This window comes from Acinonyx jubatus, chromosome A2, assembly GCF_027475565.1.
Source record: "Acinonyx jubatus isolate Ajub_Pintada_27869175 chromosome A2, VMU_Ajub_asm_v1.0, whole genome shotgun sequence".
NCBI classification, from domain to species: Eukaryota; Metazoa; Chordata; class Mammalia; order Carnivora; family Felidae; genus Acinonyx; species Acinonyx jubatus.
In genome coordinates, this window is record NC_069383.1 from 90,911,709 (window position 1) to 90,931,707 (window position 19,999).

Sequence of the window (19,999 nt, forward strand, 5' to 3'; positions counted from 1 at the left end):
TGGAAGGAATCCTGGGGCAGAGTCCAGGAGGGTAAGATTTGAATTTCCATCTGCCATTTACTTAGGGCCCTTTGGTGAACTATTTAATCCCTGCTCTCTTCTTACAAGGATAATTGGCTGAATAAATCCTGTTTAGCTCTAAAATCCTGTGGGTCTATAAGAATTAGCAGTTCACTTAGAGACTGGTAAAATAACCCCAACTTTCTCCCTTTGGCAAATCATCCAAACCCCCAATTTTTAGAACTACGTAATTTGACAACACGTATATTTGGCATAAAAGTGGGAAAAGAATGAAACTAGAAGAAATATATAAAGAAACAAAGCCCATTGGATTCCGAAATCATATTTCGTGGTTCCAGGTTCAAATGTCCAGGTTTTCTGGACTGGGATCACTTTATGCCTTGTAGCGTAAAGATGGGGATGTTTGTGGTGTCTAATCTTCCCTAAAGGAAAAGAAGATGCACTGGCTATGTAAAAAGCTTTTTCCTCCTTATTGACTACAAAAAAATATCTATTGTAGTAGCAGCTTGCTGCAACAATTTCCCAAAATTAGTTCTTCGCCCATGAAATGAAAAGCTTTTATATTCTCACAGTCTAAGAATGTTAACAAAGAGAAAACCATCAACCACCAGTAATGGCGGAAAGAGCTCCAAGTCAGTCTGGAAAACTAAAACCCCTAGAAATTGTGCAAGGTTTAAGGTAAGACGAGATTCAAATTGCTTTCCGGAATCATCTGTCTGAAGGAGAAAGCCCCCCCCACAGCACTCACTCACCATTCCTTCTACTTCTTCATTGATTCCATCCACAGGGGCGCATTCGCTGGCATGACCGTAGCAGAAGCAATTTCCTCGAACCACCATATCATAAACTGCATAGTAATACTTTTCCCTGATTTCCATCCGGGAATCCAAAAGGTTATCTCCCAAAGTGTGGAGCTTCACAAACTTGATTCTCAAGTTGGTGATTTTTAAGAGATCTACAATGGTCACCAAGAAGATGAAAAGTCTGATCACACAAGCAAGACTTGTTCTGCAATTATACAACACCTCTTCTCTTTATAGAAAGGCACGGCAGATAAAAATGCCGAAGTAAAGGAAAGGTTACCCCCTTGTATGATCTAGATGACCATGCCAGTAAAGTTTAATATACTGTGAGTCTCTGGAAGAAAGAAGGTTTGCTGCCTCCTTACTAGTTTAGTAAGAACATCTATTCTGCGGCGGATGTGCTTGCAGACTGTTTCAGGAAAAAGCGCAAAAGCAGAGAAATTTAAGAACATGGCTGCAGGACTGCAAGAACCCACTGGCACAGAGTAATCTGAACCATCGCAATTCCACGCGGTGCCCACAGCAACTAGCGTCGGTCTCAAAATCAGAGAGTTCTATTCAGGTAGGAGGGGGTTGAGCGGCACACTCCAATTGTCTTCATTATTGTAAGATAGAACGAAACATTTTCGTGTTTATTTTTGGAGAGGAAAATACTCTCTGAAATTTCCTACCACAAAGATGAAATCCAAGTTGCTAAAATAGATTTAACACTATGGAATAACTACTATCCAGGGACAGAAGGTCTCCATCAAATTTCTACACGTCACAGTCTCCCACTTTTTTGTCCTAGTTTGCCATCCATAGCGAGGCATAGGGATAAAGGAGCTCAGAATCAGGAGGTTGGGCAAGTTTTTGTTTTCCCCCCCCAAATGTAAGTTACTTGTAGATCAATTTCTCAGATCTTTTCTTCTCTCTCCTGGGTCTATAGATGAATGCTTACTACAGAAGCTGGCTAGCAATTACATTCTATTAGTAACCTGATAAGCCAGAAGCCATTCAACCTTCTCTACCAATGCTTTCATCAATTACTAAGTGGACCCCAAAACACCGATGAGTCCATCAGCCCTCCTATGCCCTGTGTAGCCTGGGGTTTCTCCCAAGCTTTACTTTCATCTGGGCTGATACATTCTCATCAGTTACAACAGGGAACAACGGAACGACGGGGCGTTGGCCGCACGCGTCAGATACATTCAAAGCCCTGATACAATTTTAACTACTGAAAATCTATGCAGAGCTTACAATGAAGACTATAGAAATAGCCGTGGGTTGAAAGAGAAAGTCCATGAGTCCATGCATTAAACTTAGGCTCTTTGTAAAAATCAAACACAAAACAGAGAAACCGTGGTACGACTTAGCTGAATGGAATTTATGAATGCCAACATTTCCTCCTGCACAGAATGAGCACAAGCGCCTATTGACAAGAGGCCAGCAACAAAGCTGGAGAGCAGCTGGAGTATTTAGAAGCCCTTGAACTGATCTTTGTGGAAGGCCTCAGAAGAGCAAATATGCTCCTTCCACTCTCTCCTACCACAGTTAACAACAACTAAGCCTTGTATATTGACCGCTGTTGTATACTGAGGCAAAACCACTTGTGAAGAGAGTCTCTGAGCTCTCCACAATAGGGACGATGAAAGAGATGTTGTTCCCGCGAGTACAAGGTCAATCGAAAACGTGATCAGTTAAAATGGACGCCTCTTGAATTTTTCCGAGGCCATTTAACAATGAAAAACAAGGAACTATAATGGCAGCCAATTTTCCAAGTCCCACAAATTTCACCCAACGAGGAGCAGACCACGAGTCCCTCTAGGGCCCTGTGAGGTGTTTGTCCCGGAGACCATGTGGACGTTTCTCACAACTGGATTTGGAGAGCAGGGAGGGCAGGCCTCACAGAGCTCACTCCGAAATGCCAGAACTGGATGTGCCATTAAATATTTGTTTTACAATAGAATGAATGAGTGAATTACAATCCAGAGACAGTCTGGGCCACACGTAAAATTAATTTAAGTGGGGAAATAGCACTTTTCTGGCAATATTTCCTGGACGCTTTCCCTTCTACTCTTTCATGCTTCATGCTGGGAGGTTCCATGGCACCGTGGTTCCAAACAAGGCCATCCTCAGTGAGGAAGGAGCACCAAGAATCGGTCCTGCCTCTCTGCTCAGCAGACTACACCTTATCCGCAGGACAGAGAGTCTCATCCCTTCACTCTGAGGAAGGGGACTGGGTCCACGGCGAGACCCAGGCCGTGGCTGATGGCACCGTCGTCAACAGCAGCTTCTTTGACTCACTGAACACTTTCCGTGTGTCAGGCACGTTGGAAAGTCGTTTACAGAACTCCTTTTCCCTCCATAATGACCCTCAGGTCACTATTATTATCTCCACTGACAGATGAAAAAACAGAGGCTAAAAAAAACCCAACTGTAACCAGGTTTAAGCAGGTTATTTGCCCCATGTCACAGAGCTAGGATATGCTAGAAATGGGATTCAAACCCAGGTCTGTCGGACTCTGAACTCTTTTAAGTAGTTCGCATTTTGCCTCTGAAGATGATCGAAATGTAATTTTTTAACAGCAGAAGCATGGATGTTAAATGTTGGAAAGAACTCTAAATTTAGAATCCTAACGTATGGCTTCAGGACCTGCCTGACACTAAATGGTCATGTCACCACATGCATGTTATTCTAACTCTCTGAGCCTCAGTTTGCTCATCTGTTAAATGGAAATGACAACCGCCACCTTACTCAGCATACGGAACGTGGCTGAGACTTCGGATTCTCCCCCAGAACTCTCTCTTTTCTTCCTTTGATAGTAAGAGCCTTAGGCAAGAGTGTGAGAGGGCACATGGCCACCTACCTAGAGAGGTTTCCCAGTGTGCCTTGAGGTAGGGTCATGTGGCTAATTTTGGCCAATGGGATATGGATAGGGGCCACGTACAGTTTCCATGTCACTTGCCCCTCTCTTCCTCCCATCTCATAGGTGGGGACAATGACATGGTAGTGTTCGTCCAGCCCCAACCATGTGGATAACGACTCTAAGATAGAAGGGAACTGGGTTGCTAGGGTTGCCAGATTTAGCAATAAAAATACAAGATGCTCAGTTAAATTTGAATTTCAGATAGTTAATAGTGTTTTTAGTAAAGTCTATGCCAAATATATCACATGGGACATAGTTATACCAACCCAAGCATTACATGGAATATCCTTGTACTAGTCACAAGCATTACATGGGATACGGTTATACTAAAAAATAACTTGCTATTTATCTTCAATTCAGATTTAACTGGGCGTCATCCTGTATTTTATACAAGTAGGTCTACTTGTATCATCCCTCTGGATGATTTCCTAAGAGAGAAATAAACTTCTATGTTATTTGACCACTATATTTTTGGGGGGACCCTTTGTTACAACAGCTTAATCTATACCCTAGTTTATATGTATTTTATATATATACATATACATGCATATGTACATGTATGTACATTTTATATATATATACACACATACATATACGTGTATATGTAATATATAGAGAGTACATATATATAATATATAGTATAGTATATAATATAGTGTGTGTATATATATATATATATATATAATATATATTATACTGAACAATAAAATAAATAAGGTATTATGACCAGCATAATTGGTTGAGTACTTAGGACATAAACTTTTTTGATTCCTGCCAATTTCAAGAGCCTTTGATTGGGTACTGCGAAGAAAAAAAGGAAATAAAGACGGTGGATTTAGCACTGAATATTTAGATTCTGTGCAGCAGTGCTCTGGGTAAGAGTTCTTCCGTGATTGCGGTGTTCCATCAAAGCTGTTATGTGAAAACAAGCTTACTCTGTATCCTCGGACTATAAGGATCTTCTATTCTGAACGCGGGATCTAAAGCACGAAATATCACCTAAAAATAGATAGAAGAGTAATGGGTATTTTTGCAATGATCAAAAAGGATTTGTAAATAGAATGTAAAACAAAAACAGCAAACAGACCTCTCCTTCCGTCGAGGGTTCAATGTCAGAATAGCGGGAATCACAGATTATATCATCCACTTTTTTCATGGGGCCAGTTGAAATGCCTGGAAATGAGCCCTCACAGTCATAGGCAAAGTATCTGTACACACCCCAGGTTTTCCCGAAGTCAGACGATCGTTCTATCAGCATCGCGGCTGGACGGAATGTCTAAAGGCAGGGCAGAAAAGGCTCATTTGATGTTTTGCATTGGTGATCTGCATTTCTCAAAAAATCTCAGACAAAGGTATCACTCCACTGTGCACCACAAACCCTGACTGCATGGGGTTGGTATTTCAGACTGTGGCTGGATTTCAAATACTTCAGGCTGTTCCATGGAGACTCCTCCTGTAGGAAAGCGTCTAGCCTTGAAATGTTGCACTTTCTCCCACCCTGAGAGAGATTAGTAAACTGTTTCTCTTTAGGAGTGGATTATAACCAGGACCCTACAGTAAACAAGCTTTGGTCTAGTCAGTCACCACCCCATAATTGGATTGACTAGTTTGAGTGTTTGGTCTTCATTCATTCAGCAGTTGCACACAGACACCTGCTTACTACCGCGCGGCGGTCCATATGCTGTAGACGGCCCAATGGAGTGTAGATATAGGTATAAATCATTTACAACACGAAACACCAGAGTAGAGCCTCATGCAGTGTGCTCAGGGAAAACGAGAGGAAGGAATGACTAACTCAAGAAGCTGGGGAATCCTATAATTCCACTCCTGGCTATTCCATTACCCCAAGAACTGAAAACAGGGACTCAGATGGGTGCTTGTGCACGAATGTTCGTAGCAGCACAATTCACAATGGCCAAAAGGCAGAAACAACCCAAGTATCCATCAAAGATGAATGGATAAACCAAACATGGTATACACATACGAAAGGATATTACTCAGCCGTAAAAAAAGGAATTCTAGTCCTTCCTACGTCATGGATAAACCCTAAAGACATTACACTAAGTGAAAGAAGCCAGACAAGAGGAAAGACAGTATAGGATTCCACTTACAAGGAAATGTCTTGAATAGGAAAGCACATAGAGACAACAAGTAAGTTAAAGGTTATGGGGGGGGGGGGTGGAGGGGCCAACGGAGACTTATTGCTTAATAGAGTAGAGTAGAGTAGGGTAGAGTTTGTATCTGGGGTGATGAAAATGTTCTGGAAACAGATAGTGGAAGTGGTTGCACAACACTGTGCAACATATACACCTAATGCTACTGAATTGGATACTTAAAAATGGTTAAAATGGCAAATTTTGTGTTATGTACATTTTACCACCTACACACACACACACACACACACACACACACACACACAAGCCAGGGAACGCTTCAGAGAGAAGACGGCATCAGACCGGATCCTAAAAGGGTAGGTGTTTTCCACGCAGGGAGTGAAGGTGGCTACACGTGACAGAAGAGGTTGACTAGGGCAGGGAAGTAAGGAATTTGCTCGCCACGCTAAGGGGTTTCCTTTATTTTTACAGCATGAAAGGGGACACCAGAAGACTTAAGTGGACAGAATGAAATGATCAGACTACACGTCAGAAAAATAACCCCGTGCCACAGCTATCAGACATGGAAAAACAAAAAAACAAAACAAAACAAAAAACAAGAGACGAGGAAACCAACTGAGAAGCGGAAAAAAAAGACGAAGGTCTTAACTCAAGCATTACAGTATGGATGGATGGAAAGGATGCAATCAACCGTTCTGAAAACTTAGCCAAATATATCGAATTCCACTTGGCGATCAATTTGGTTTCAGTGGAAAGGGACGGAGAGGAAAGAACCACGGGTGCTTGAGTTTGAGTAGCGGGGGCAACTGTGGTTAAGAGCAAAGCCACAGAAGAGAAAGAAGCCATTTGGTTTTGGACTAGCTACATGTGAGGGGACACCCACTGGACAGACAACTGGAAACAGTGGTCTGGCACCCAGCTGTGTGAATGGAGCTTGAACCGTGGATCTGGAAATCACTGTTGGCATAAAACACTTGACACCTCCAAATATAGAGGGTAGAATGTCCTCCCAGAGAGCAAAGGGCAAGATGAAGGAGCTGCAATCATTGCTCTAGAAAATGCATCCACACAGGACTAGACAAAGAAGGAGAGTGGTGCCTGGAGCTTTAATTCCATTATGTCATAACCTTCTGTTATGGGCCGAACGGCGTCCCCCCAACTTCTTATGTTGAAGACCTAACCCCCAAGATCTCAGAATGTGATTGTATTTGGAGACAGGCTCTCTGAAGGATTAATTAAAGTAAAATGAGGGGTACCTGGGTGGCTCAGTCGGTTAGCCATCCGACTTCGGCTCAGGTCATGATCTTGCGGTCCGTGAGTTCAAGCCCCGCATTGGACTCTGTGCGGACAGCTCAGAGCCTGGAGCCTGCTTCTCATTCTGTGTCTCCCTCTCTCTCTGCCCCTCCCCCGCTCGTGCTCTGTCTCTCAAAAATGAATATGTAAAAAAAAATATATTAAAAAAAAAGTAAAATGAGGGCTTAGAGTCCACCCAAAGCCCATGTGACTGATGTCCTTCTAAGGAGAAGGAATTAGGAGATGGAAATGTACAAGACAAGACCATGTGAAGATAAAGACAGCCATCTACACACCAAGGAAAGACTGAGGCCACAGGAGAAACCCACTCTGCCCACAGTTCAGTCTTAGACATCAAGCCTCCAGCACCATGAGACAATACATTTCTGTTGTTTAAGCCACTGAGTCTGTGGTGCTTTGTTATGGCCACCCTCGGAGACGAATATACCCTCACGACACACTTTTCCTACAGATGAGGAAAGAGGCTCAGACACCTTAACTGACCTGCTACCTAAAGGCAGAGCTTAGATCCCAGTCCACGTTGAACTTGGCCCAAACCCATCTTTCTGCCTCACTGGCTCATAGCATAATAGCAGGCTGACAAATGGAAGTCAGAGAGGAAAGAGTAAAAAGACAAGAATCCTGGAAACAGGTAGGACAGAGATTTCAGAGGGTGTGGTGGAGGGGGTGAGCTGGAAATAAGAGATGAAGCAGAATGAGCACTACCATTGGGCACAGGCCTCGATGCCACAGAAGGGGGTACGTGCACCTGGGAGATGGACGGCACATTATGGCGGAGGGAGAACAGGCCAGGTGAGCCGGGTGAACAAACCCATCCCGGACACACGCTCACCTCCGAGTTAAAACCAATGTTGGAGAGAAATCGGGGTGATCACTAATGGTGAAACTCGTATATCCCCAGACATACTTTGCCTTCCTTAATAATCCTGATGGTCTTCTTCACTGATAAAAGGAGACAAGGGTGGGCGCCTGCGTGGCTCAGCTGGATAAGCGTCCGACTTCAGCTCAGGTCATGATCTCCCGGTTCGTGAGTTTGAGCCCCGTGTCGGGCTCTGTGCTGACAGCTCCGAGCCTGGAGCCTGCTTTGGATTCTGTGTCTCCCTCTGTCTCTGCCCCTCCCTAGCTCATGCTCTGTCTCTCTCTCTCTCCTTCGAAAATAAATAAACGTTAAAAAAACAAAGAGGAGACAAGGGTTAAGAAAATGAAAGGTCACATTTTGACAGACTCTTTGACTTACTCACTTACTAGGTGCCTGAATTTTTACTTTTTTACTTATTCAGGAATAGAAGAAAAGGATACTTTATTAAACTCCAGAGCATGAGATGAAGAATTTGAAAGTAAGGGGGGGAAAAAAAACCCCAATCACTAAGTCAGCCAAGACAAACTCACCATGAGACCTGCCTCCTGGGTGGTGACATCTGGGGACAGACTAGCCTAATGTCTCTGTGTCACAGGGAGCAGAGAGGAAAAGCCTTACAGGCATTTCTGGCTGTGCTTTCTCTCCCTCCCTTCTGGAAACTCCTGAGTCCCAAAGGGTCACTGAAGAATTATCCAATTTCCTGTGGATTTCCAGAGCTGTTGGAAACCAGGACAACACTTCTATGTAGAGAATGGAGGCCCTTCCCACTCCTCCCTGAGTCTCCAACGTGCTCAGGACTTATACTGGTGCATGGCCACCTCTGATTTTTTTAATGTTTGTTTATTTTAATTTTTTATAATTTTTTTAATGTTTATTTATTTTTGAGAGAGAAAGAGAGAGAGAAGGAGACAGAGCTTGAGCAGGGGAGGTGCAGCGAGAAGGGAAGACACAGAATCCGAAGCAGGCTCCAGGCTCTGAGCTGTCAGCCCAGAGCCCGACACGGGGCTTGAACTCACGAACTGGGAGATCGTGACCTGAGCTGAAGTCCGACGCTTAACTGACTGAGCCACCCAGGCGCCCCTTTAATTTTTTTTTAATGTTATTTATTTTTGAGAGAGAGAGAGAGAGAGTGCAAGCAGGGTAGAGGCAGAGAGAGAGAAGACAGAGGATCCCAAACAGGCTTTGTGCTGACAGCAGTGAGCCCGACCCGGGGCTCGAACTCACTAACCGCGAGATCATGACCTGAGCCAAAGTCAGGCGCTCAACCAACTGAGGCACCCAGGCGCCCTGCCACCTCTGAACGTCTACTAAGCAGAAGCGCTACGATTCTGGAAACATCTGGCTGTCTACAAAAGCAAACCGTGTATACGCTACATGAGCTTCGCTAGCCCATGAAAACCCAGTCCACTTAGCAAGCAGCCATCTCCACGGCCACTCCACGGGTGGTGTTCTTCACAACTCCCACCCCCCCCCCCACCCCCGTCTTGCCACTGTCACTCTATCACCACCCTCCCGCCTGCTCAGCTTGGACATCCAAGTGATCTTGGATTCACCCGTTTCCTGCTCTCCCTTCCACTGCTCTGCTTCTCATCTTCCCCCGATTCGGGGCTGAACCTTTTTTTTTTTTTTTTTAATTTTTAATGTTTATTTATTTTTGAGAGAGGGAGAGGGAGGCAGAGTGCAAGCAGGGGATGGACAGAGAGGGAGACACAGAATCTGAAGCAGGCTCCAGGCTCCGAACTGTCCGCACAGAGCCCGACACGGGGCTCCAACTCATGAGCCGTGAGATCATGACGCTTAACCAGCCAAAGTTGGACGCTTAACCCACTGAGCCACCCAGGCGCCCCCGTGGCTGAACCTTTGATCCCAGAGGGTCCAACTGATGACTCCCATGGAAAGTGGGCAATGATTCTCAAAGGCATTATCAGTGGCAGGTAACAGAGCTCGCAGCAAGGGCATATACGTGATTTGCAAAAGCTTTTCTGGTAATACTTCCAGGACGCCTGGGTTGCTGGGGTGGTTCCCTCCTACTTGAGAATCAGGCCTGGCTCTGCGTTAACACCAGCACCCTCTCAGGCGAGCCCCCCATTTTAGCACAGACCTCAACAAGGGCCTCCCCACGCACCGTCGGTTCTCACTGTCCCACGCCCTCCTCTGTATTTCGCCTTGGCCATCTTCCTGAAATCCAGTCTCATTTCCTTGCCAGTGGCTCCCTGTTTCCTATATAATTAACACCCCTCAGCCAGGAGCCGGGGACTTTCTGATTGTATGTAACCTTACTTCCCTTTCCCCCTCACTGCCCTGAGCTCAAGGCTAATCTACGCTGAACAAACTCTGCCTGAACTGTCCACCACCAGAGCTTTGCTCTCAGACGGTTTCCTCTGCCAAGAACGGCTTTTCTTCCACCTCCTCCCACTGAGATCCTGCTCACCCTTCCTGGCCCAGGTCACACACAGTCCCAGACCGCTCCTGATGAAGCTTTCTGCTTTATCCCAGGCTAAGATTACTCTCCCCGTCCTCGGTGCTCCTACCGCACATCGCAATCGTCTGAACTTCTGCTAGAGCTCTTAGCACATTCGTGATGTAAGTTCTCTGCAAGTGTCATTCGCCCCCCGGGGCAGTTTCTTACAAACAGAAGACGGCTGAATTTCTTTATGCATGTATTCATTCAGTAAATATTTGTAGAGCAATCACTACCTGCCAAGCATCAGCAGAGAGAAAAGCGATCATATTCCCATTATGTGCCAGGTGGCAAGATTATGCCTATTCCAGAGCAGAGGGCAAGGTCACACGGCCCTCGAATGTAGGGGTTCTTATTCTTCGCACTCTCCCTTCCGAAGAGGAAGCCAAAGTTCTGGCCACATGTGCCAATAAGGGGCAGGATGGGGATTTATCTCCAAGTCTGTCCAACCCCATAGATGTTGCTTTTCGCACAGGATCTAAAGCCCAGAGGTTGAATTCTCTCTAACTACAGTCTGACAACCTGTACCTATTCTTCTCGTCTGAGTTCAGTCCCCCTGCCTCCTGTTTTATCTTCAGCATTTCATCGATGCAGAATTTCATCCATGGTCCACTGTACTCAGTTGGATGAGTAATGACAGAGTATGTACCCAAAGGACTTGGATGGAGGCAAACACAGAACTTCCCACGTATGTGAACAGATGCCCTTTCCAAAGGAAAAGCTAGGACCATCAACATGAATAATGATAGTTTTGTGTATTTTTAGGTGTCACATAACATGAAGGCAACATCCTCATGCGTGGTTGAGTTTTGCTTCTAACCACCAAGCAGAGGGCATGGTCAATGACGGGAGGGGGCATAGTGTCGAGTTGCCTAGGGAAAGCCCCCCAACCTCTCCGCCCATATCCGATGTCACACTATAAACCTTCCTCCCCAACAGCAACAGCACTTCTGGGCAGGGGACCGAGGAGAGGGGCTCAGGCCTGGGAACCAGCAGTCTACATCCTTCCTGTCATATTTGGACTTCCACGCACACCTGTGCTCTTGGCCTCCCAGGCTTTGGTGGAGGACACGGTGGGACTTTTGTGGCTACCTGCCCACATGCTAAATCTTTCCCTGGCACCTTTTCCTAACCTGACGGGGTACAGATAAGGCCCCCAACTCCAACCCAAGCCCACTCAAAAGTGATTTTAATCTGAGAAGCCATAAGTAAATTATGGGTTTTATGTGCATCAACATGTACTTTAAGCCATGTGAAGTCGGTCATTTCCAGGCAGCTGCTTATGAAGAAACAAAGGGACTTTGTACAGAGAAATTCCCTAGCCCTGGAGTCATTTTACATCTCTAAAAGAAAAAGGATGCGAAAAATGCACATTTAAGAAGGCATACACATTTCTTAAGGAACTGTAAAACCGTTCCCACAACTTTCGCAAAACCTTGAAAACTAAAGATAATACACTTCCTTTTCAGTTACCAAGCTCAGCATTAAAACATCAACACAAGGGATCAGGGATTTACTCTCCAGATGTTTTATTGTGGTTTGGGAGAGAGTCAAAGCTGCCTCTCTCCGTGGGGAAATAAAACGAGATCTAATTAAAAGTTTACAGTTGAATTACCTTAGAATAGTGGCTCTCTCTCTCTTTCTTGCCACGAAGATTGAGTATTTGTTAAACATGGTTATTCACGTCCATCTTTAAAAAGCTGATCAATTATCCCAATTTACGGCAACAATAATATTTAAGTTCCCACTGAGGCCAACTCACAACAGACATCCATACCGAAAAGGGAATTACACAGCGCTCTCAACGTGTCATTTGCGAGAAAGTTATGAATTCCTTACCTTGAAAGTCATTATGAGATGAGTAAAATGGAATTCTGCTTCCAGATCCAGTTGGATAGTTACGTTTTCCACGCCTATAGGAGATTTTTTCAAAATTCAAAAAGGAAATAGTAAGGAAAACAGGAACATCTGTGAACGGTTGGGAGTATTTTTCTTGAATTCTCTTTACGCCCCGCACAGAACCCCTCTCGGCGCTCTGACAGTGAGGCTGAAGACAAGACCCCTTGGTCTTGGCTTAGGCGGGGAGGCCCGGGCCAGAATGAACCTTCAGTTTTCCTCAACTCATTCTGGAGCTCCACATATGGACTCTGCTCACCGGAACAAGACACCTGGCGGGAAGCCTGGAGTTGCTGTCAAGAAAGACAGCTTCTGCTTAGGACAAAGTAAAACGTCTTCCCAAATCTAAGCCAAGGGACTCTCCAAGGGGGGAAGGAAGGGGTCCGCTTCCTGTGCACAGCAGGGGTTCAGTTTGCAGCCTAAAGCAGGGGACTTAATCCTCCTGGCAGGGGTGGGGTGGGGGGGGGCACAAATATTCCTTTTTTTATGCAGCAGCAAAGAAAATCAGAGCCTACCGCGTCTGTTACTTACACTCCCATTTAGAAAGACGTTATCCCTGATGGGGAAGCCTTTGGATGCATCGCCACAACCGAAAAAACAATGCCAGAGACAAAGAATCGGCCAAATAAATAAACTGGCCCAGAACAAATACTAGCGTCTTCCCTTTCAGGGGAAAGCCTGAACAAACAAATGAGCCTTTGCGCCGTCCCCTGAGTCCCCTGAGGGTCAGTCAGTCCCGCCACACAGAAAAGACCACTGGAATTCCAGAGATAGAAAGGACCCCCTCTCTCATCTTGGGCCCTCAAGCCCACCTGTTTGCTAAAGGAGAGCATTTCCCCCTTTCCTGTGCTTGAGAGCACTTTGGGGGTCCACCTTCTAGAGCCTAAGAAGTCTTAACTGCAGGAAGACAGGAATGTGTCAGAATGAATCATGTCACAGGCTGGTGTAGTTTCAGGAAATCAGTAGGACTTTTGAAATAAACTCTCCCACTGGAAAACCGCCAAAGCAATTGTGGGGGGTGGGGGGGCGGTCACTGAAACGGATATGAGTTAGTTGGAATGTTAAAGAAAAACATTATAATCATACTAACTAACCTTATCTAACTTATTAAAAAGAACCGTCTTATAAACCTACTCTGGACATTTCTGAGTGAAATGTTAGCTAAGCAACTACGCAGCTCTTCTCTCCCAGGCTTTTAAAAACCTGCGAGATTTGTTCAAAATGAAGAGATAACAAAAGATAACGTAAAGTACCAACAGGACCAGTACCATTTCTGCAATGTAAGAAAATATGCTACAATGGGTACACTAAAAGCACATTCCACTTCAGATTTATAACCTGATAAAAGCAGTAAAGTTTGTATGTGTGTGTGTGTGCGTGCGCGCACGCGAGCGCCTGCGCATGTGTGTTTCAATATGGGAAGAAAAATCCACAGAGAAATGAAACCAGATCATTCTTCTACAGAGTATTTGACTTCTGTCCGACCTAGAAATAGATCGTTAGGAAGGGTAAGTGAAAAGTAGCTGTACACGCCAACCCTGTTTCTATGCCTGAGCACCGATAATTTAATGCCACCAGGACACTGGACAAAACCCACAGAAAATGGATAAACTCACATCCATAAGGAACATCCCCAACGGTGAGTTATCAGACAACACGGAGGGGACAGTACTCATCAGTCTGACTTTCGGAAGACCAAACTCCAGCCCAACATCATCTGATCTCTTCTGACAGACAACACAAGCCCCTCTCTACTTGAAGATCCCTTCCTTCTGACATTTGGGACTCTCTCGTCCAACAAATTCAAAGTTGCAGAAATTGATGAAGTCCTGACATAACCAAGAAAAACCCTTCTCTAGAATGACAGCACATGATGAACAACTTTACTGTCTATCAACTTGATACTAATGTTGAGGCATCCTTTTTTTAACTTTTAATTTTTTTAGAGGCATACTTCTAATTGTCTTTTCATTTCACTGGAAGAATGTGGGCAGTTAGGACATGCTCCCGCTCCCTGTTTGGAATAAGCTCTATGCTATTTCAGAAGTCCTCTGTGACTTAGGTACAGATTTATAGAACCTTCTCTTTCACACTGAACCAAGATAACCTCCTAAAAGAATTGATAAGGCTCTAATCTACATGCTTTCTAAGGACCAGCCTGTCTTAGTCTGGTAACCTACGCAGTCCCATGGCTGACCAATAATCAATCCTCCCTAGAAACCAACAGTTTTCTAGAAAGCATGTGTAACTTCATAATTAATGACAAAGAAGTGTATTAAGGGAGTTCCTCTTTACAGAATGTTAAATGACAGCAAACATCTGAAAATGTCCCAGGCGTAGGGCATATAATAAAAAGATCTAGCACAGTCGATGCTTTCTATGACCATCCCTAGGTTCACTTCTTTGACAGCCAAAATTCTCATACTCTTTTGAAAGATCTAATGGTCCACTGTTAATTAAGAGACACAAGAACTCTACCTTTATTTCCTAAAGTTCAGTCTTCAAGTTTGAAACAAATGCAAAACTAATTTGGGCTTAGTTTCCCGGTGAAGTAACATCAAGTTTAATGAATTTACTAAACCCAAACCCAAAAGGCAAAGGAAGGAAAAAGGGCTGAATTCCCATACTCACTAAAGGAATTGAGTTGGGCATATCCATGTTGACAGAGTCATTGAAAATTTAGATTTAGTGCTGCTTCACAGTACTATTACTGAATTTTCTCGAGATGGAAGGAAGGTGTTGGTAGAAGTAGGGGCTGATTCTGCCCTTTCTTTTGGGGTTGATCCCAAAGAAAGATGCTCTATTTTGGGGAAGATTAAGGGCCTGAAATAGCGCAGGGTCTCCCCCCACCCCGGCCCCATCCTCCCGATACACCCTGCTCCCTGCCCCGTAAAGGCTCCTCTCAGGGTAAGGACCAGGAAATATCCCTTTGGTCCAGCATGAAAGACTGCTTTCTTATAGAAAGTGCATGCTTTAGGAAGGAGGATCAGATTTTACCATGAGAAGTTAGTGCTTCAGGCAGTAAATCTGCCAAAGACCATAATTACAGGGCAGAGAAATCAATCGAGATTACAAATACCCAGGAGCCTGCGAGCCCCTTCCAGGTGACCAATCTCACTCTACAGAACTTCCCACACCAACCACATACCATTTTCGGATTGCCACCAAATCTTAAGGCGGTTTGGAGCAAACGTAGTGACCACATTTTCAATGAGATGACTGTCAGGATTGAGGGTCTCATGATAAGGATCTTGTGAATTGCATATGAAGCATTTTTTGTCCTCCTGAAAGCAAAGTTAGTTTCATGAGTGTAGGAAGCAATCTCACACACACACACGCACACACACACACACACACCAAAAATCAAGCCCACAATACAAAAATCAAACCTGCTTGCCTCAAGAACAATGAATGTGTCCAAATTACTTACATGCCATATAATATGCCTTCCACTTTTTAACTCATGGAGTATGAATTACTCCTGAAAACTTCCTCCACTCTTGTAAATTCAAGGTCAAAAGTAAAAGAAGGCATTGTTTCCACAAGCTAGTACTTGAATCAAAATGAAATTTCTAGGCCTAAGCCTTCATCTCAATGAATAATAGCTAGAGAAGCTTACACTTAAAGCGAGATGTGGAAGAGGTATTAGAAAATTTTTGCTGACATGCTTTAAAGCAAACTGAAAAATGAAAGGAAAAAAAAAAGAACTCACGCAGCCTGATTTTCTAAAACCAACATAATGCAGAGGCCAAGTGTTAGGCGAATGTATTTAAGAAGCTTTGGGAAATACAGAACCAGTTTTCCGAGCCTCTGCGCTGCCCCAGCAGTGAATCAAGGGTGGCAGCTTGTAGGGAACATCTACAAACTACTCAGGATATTGGGGAAGTGGGTACCTGCCAGGGTGAACCCATTATAAACAGACCAACTCACACAAGGCCAACATGCACTAAGACGGGCACCCACAGAGGTCCACATACACCTCACGAACAACATTTAAGCAGGGGTGATATTGTGAGGAGGACGATACCCACGGACTGGACTCTTATGTTTGTATTTAGTTAGCTATTAGTTATCACCTTCCTCCCCAAAGGATTTAGGGACTAGTGAGATGTACTAAGACAAAGAGAGGGAACAGAAGTCAGGAATGCAATGGGACCAAATACTGGACAAAATACTTAAGATTCCTGCCTCAGTTTTCAGACCCATTAAATGCTTGAGAAAAGTGCACACCCAGGCCCTTTCTCTCGGCTCTGGTATCTACAGAGAGCACTCCACGCTTTCACGGCTAATCACGTAAACCAGAGAGTTTAGCTCTGGCTGGCCTGTAAGACAAACAGTTCAATTCTCATTCTGGTCAAAGCCGGTCTCAGAATCTGGTGACTCATTTACAGGATGTCCTCGCCTCTGAGGTGAATGTTAACATAATATTTTAGGTAAAATTTACATGCTAATATTAGAAAAGGTAACATCAACGGCCTTCATTAACTTGTAGTCAAGAAAACTAATACTGGAGAACAATTACCAGAACTTAAAAAAAAAAAAGGTTAATTATAGCCACCCTTCTAATCAGGAGGAAACAGTCTAGACATCTCTGTATAAACCTGGAAGCAAATGAGCGGAATCCACTTGACCACATTCCTCTGGTTTAATTTATCAGGTCTACAGAATGGGTTCCCTTTCTGCTTTGGAAAAGTGACTCCATTTTAAGGCATCTGTGGTGCAAACCGTAGGACATCATCCTTTTCCCAAAGGGCAGGTGTACAGGTAGGCGGATGGGCGAAAATTATAGCAATTGCCTCTGGCCCTTGCCCTGCATGTGAGACTAGCCCGCCTTTGGCCAGAAATATCCGCATACTTAAAAAAAAAAAAAAAATCAAGGAAAAGGCTTCTGATTCTAGGTAGCTTATGCTTTGTCTTCTTTTAAAATTAGTTTGGACTTTTTAAAAATAGGACTTTTGAAATCTAAGATCTAGGCCTACTTTTAGAAAGGACACCCTGAAATTTCATTTTGGTCCTCCTCTACCAGGGTGCCATGGCAACCAGGGCATTTGAAAAAGTATCTACTGGAGGATAGATGGGAACAGCACCACACCAGAAAATATTAGGTTCAGTGGCTAGAGTGACCTCACAAGACATCTGTCAGTGCTACAATACCCCTCCCGCAAGCGCAAGACTTAGGAAAAACCCATGATCGCTACTCAGTCTAAGAAAGAGATGATGGACTATCTCTTATGCACATTTCCAAGGAGGACAGATCACAAAACAACAGTGGAGACTTCTGGAGGCCTGGGGTCAGGATCCCGGGCAGGGGCCAGGTCCCGGCGGTCCTGACTTTCCATAGGGACTATGCGGGCGGTGGAGGCGGCAGGAAATGTATGGCGGATGCAACTGTGCAAACGGAGATGGAGCAAAAAAGGGCGAGCAACCCATCTAATCCCGGGACTCCCCGACTGGCCGCGCTTCCTATCTGGATAGCTGGCAGGATGTGGAGTCCCCAGCGCCCGGCCCCTCTGGTCTGGACTGGAGGAGGCGCGCGCGCTCAAAGCCTAGGGCTGGGATCTCTGCCCTCACCTGGAGGTGGCTGACAATACAGTAGGGCTCAGGCTTGTGCAGCCCGCACGTCGAGGTCACCGAGAGCTTTTGTGCTCGGCCGATGAGAAGGTCGCCAGTGGCGGGGTAGCAGCTGCCCTCCGCGCAGCCGTAGCTGAATTCGGGTTCTTGAGCGCGCACTTGGGCTCCGCACAGGGCTGTGGAAAGGGCAGGCGACAGGGGAGGTGGGCAGGAGGGCACAAGCCGGGGGCGAGCCCAAGCGAAACGAACAAGCAGGGGCGGGAAGAGTAGGTTCAGAAGAAAGCAGAATGCACAGAATAGAGGCACAATGGAAAGATGAGTGCGGGAGAGGCCAGGACGTGGAGAGGGTTCGGAAAGAGACACGATGTCAAATTTGTCCAGCAGCCCAGATCATTCCCGGGAGACCCTCATCTGTCCCGGGGAAGCAGCTCTGGTCACAAAAGGTAGATGTGCAGACCAGCCACCTTGACGTGCCTGTGCCTGGACCTGTGTGCGGGGAGGCGACAGGCGAACCGCCTCTGTGCGCGCGAGTAGGCGAGTGAGTGTATGCACCTCGTGCGTGCGGCAGCCTGTGCACCCTCAGTGTGAAACCGTGAGTGTGCGTGCCAGATCTGTGAGTGTGGGGTCACGGATGTGTGTGCGTGCACGCTTGGGGGTCCCGGGCGCTCGGTTGGGGGCGAGGTGGTGGGACTTGCAGGGGATGCCGCTTTCCCGAGCAAGGGGTGAGTGAACAGTCCCTGTGGCTTTGGAGTGGCTTCAACGCTTCGTCATTCCAGGGAAGCACCCGGCCCAGCTGTTTCTGGCGCCATCCGGGGGCAAACAGCGATGGTTAATTGAAGCCACATGGCCCCAGTCAGTTCCCAGGACTAAGCCTGTGCTCAGCTTGGGCACTTGGCTGGGAAAAGGGCTCCAGGGGAGCCCCCCGAGGCGAGCCCCCCAACCCATCCCAGGCAGCCTGCCCCCCGCCCCCCGCAGAGGAGAGACCCACGGTGAACACGCCAAAGGTGCAAAGCCCGAGCAGGGGCCGCGGATCCCCAGTTCTGGGCACCCAGCCTCGGGGATGCGGGTCCGCGGCGATCCTCGCGCGCAGTCCTCAGCCGCCACGGAGGGCGCTGGCGTTTAATCCCGGGGCGCGATTCCCACCCCAGCCCCTCTCCCGCCCCCCGCCCTCAGGCTCCCGCGAAGCCGGGTCCAACGGCTTGTGGGGTTTCTTCCCAAGCCCACTCCTCTCCCCACCGCCGCGGCGCAATTACCTAAGAAACTGAAAGCGAACACCTGGAGCAGCCCCATGGCCAGTCCCTGCACAGCCGAGGGGACACGGCGGAGGAGGGGAGAACGCACCCGCCGAGCCGCCTGCCCGCTTTCCCCGTCTTCCCTTCTGGAGAGGTGGAGGAAAGAAACACAAAAAGAGAGATCAACTGTTCAGAGAGAGGAGAGGGGCCCTTCCATTTCCTGCCGCTCCCACGGAAGCGGGGGGTCGGAGGGGAAAAAGCGCTCAGCCACTATGTCCTCCTGCCCGGGCGGTGCGAGCGCTCTCCCCGTAGCCCCGAGCCCAAAGAAGGGAATTAGAAAGTTTAGCCTTGGGAGGAACCGGGGGAGGCGCCTCCGCTCATGCGCACACGCAGAGCAGGGGCTGAGGGGGCGGGCGGCCACCGCCGGGGGGAGGGGGTGAGGTCCGGGTCCCACCCTCCCGGGGCGCCTCTTTTGTTTTAAGGCCTCGCCTGCGGTGGCCGCGGGCGCCAGGCTCTCCCGGTCTCCGGCGGAGCCACCCCGGGGTGCGCATCGCCTGCCGGAGCGCGGGGGGGGGGGGGGGGGGCGGGAGGCGTCTGGGCTGGTGGCGGAGGTAGGTGTCGGGATCGCGGCGAGAGACACCCCCACCCCCTCCCCGGCGGGACCTACCGCGCACTCGGGCGTTTACATTTGCAAGGGGTGAGTCACGGAAGGGTACCCGGGGCCACAAACTCCCGCCCCGAGCGCCCGGGAAAGGCGGGTTAACCCTTTAGAAAGAGGGTCGACCTGTCAGGTTTGTTGCCTTACAAAGAAGGGAATCC

The 19,999-nt window shown here is 46.9% G+C and overlaps 1 protein-coding gene and 1 long non-coding RNA gene across 3 annotated transcripts in view; one reads left to right on the plus strand and one right to left on the minus strand.

The window, feature by feature from the left end:
• The window catches only part of LAMB1 (laminin subunit beta 1), a 74,116-nt gene extending 54,619 nt beyond the window's left edge, over positions 1-19,497 (minus strand). Inside the window, exons 1-7 of one of the 2 annotated variants that reach the window (XR_008296908.1) lie at positions 19,202-19,497; positions 17,949-18,124; positions 15,526-15,661; positions 12,321-12,394; positions 4,821-5,009; positions 4,669-4,732; positions 774-976 (exon numbers count right to left, since the gene is read on the minus strand). Coding sequence is in view for 1 of the 2 variants with exons in the window: in XM_027071664.2 (XP_026927465.2) it covers positions 774-976; positions 4,669-4,732; positions 4,821-5,009; positions 12,321-12,394; positions 15,526-15,661; positions 17,949-18,124; positions 19,202-19,238 (879 nt within the window). In the remaining variant the exon portion in view is untranslated. The remainder of the gene's footprint in view (positions 1-773; positions 977-4,668; positions 4,733-4,820; positions 5,010-12,320; positions 12,395-15,525; positions 15,662-17,948; positions 18,125-19,201) is intronic. The other variant, XM_027071664.2, reaches the window with a different exon arrangement.
• A 157-nt stretch (positions 19,498-19,654) lies between these two features.
• Positions 19,655-19,999, plus strand: part of LOC113602991 (uncharacterized) — a 47,014-nt gene continuing 46,669 nt past the window's right edge. The window contains exon 1 of the long non-coding RNA XR_008296910.1: positions 19,655-19,791. This is a non-coding gene — a long non-coding RNA (uncharacterized LOC113602991). The remainder of the gene's footprint in view (positions 19,792-19,999) is intronic.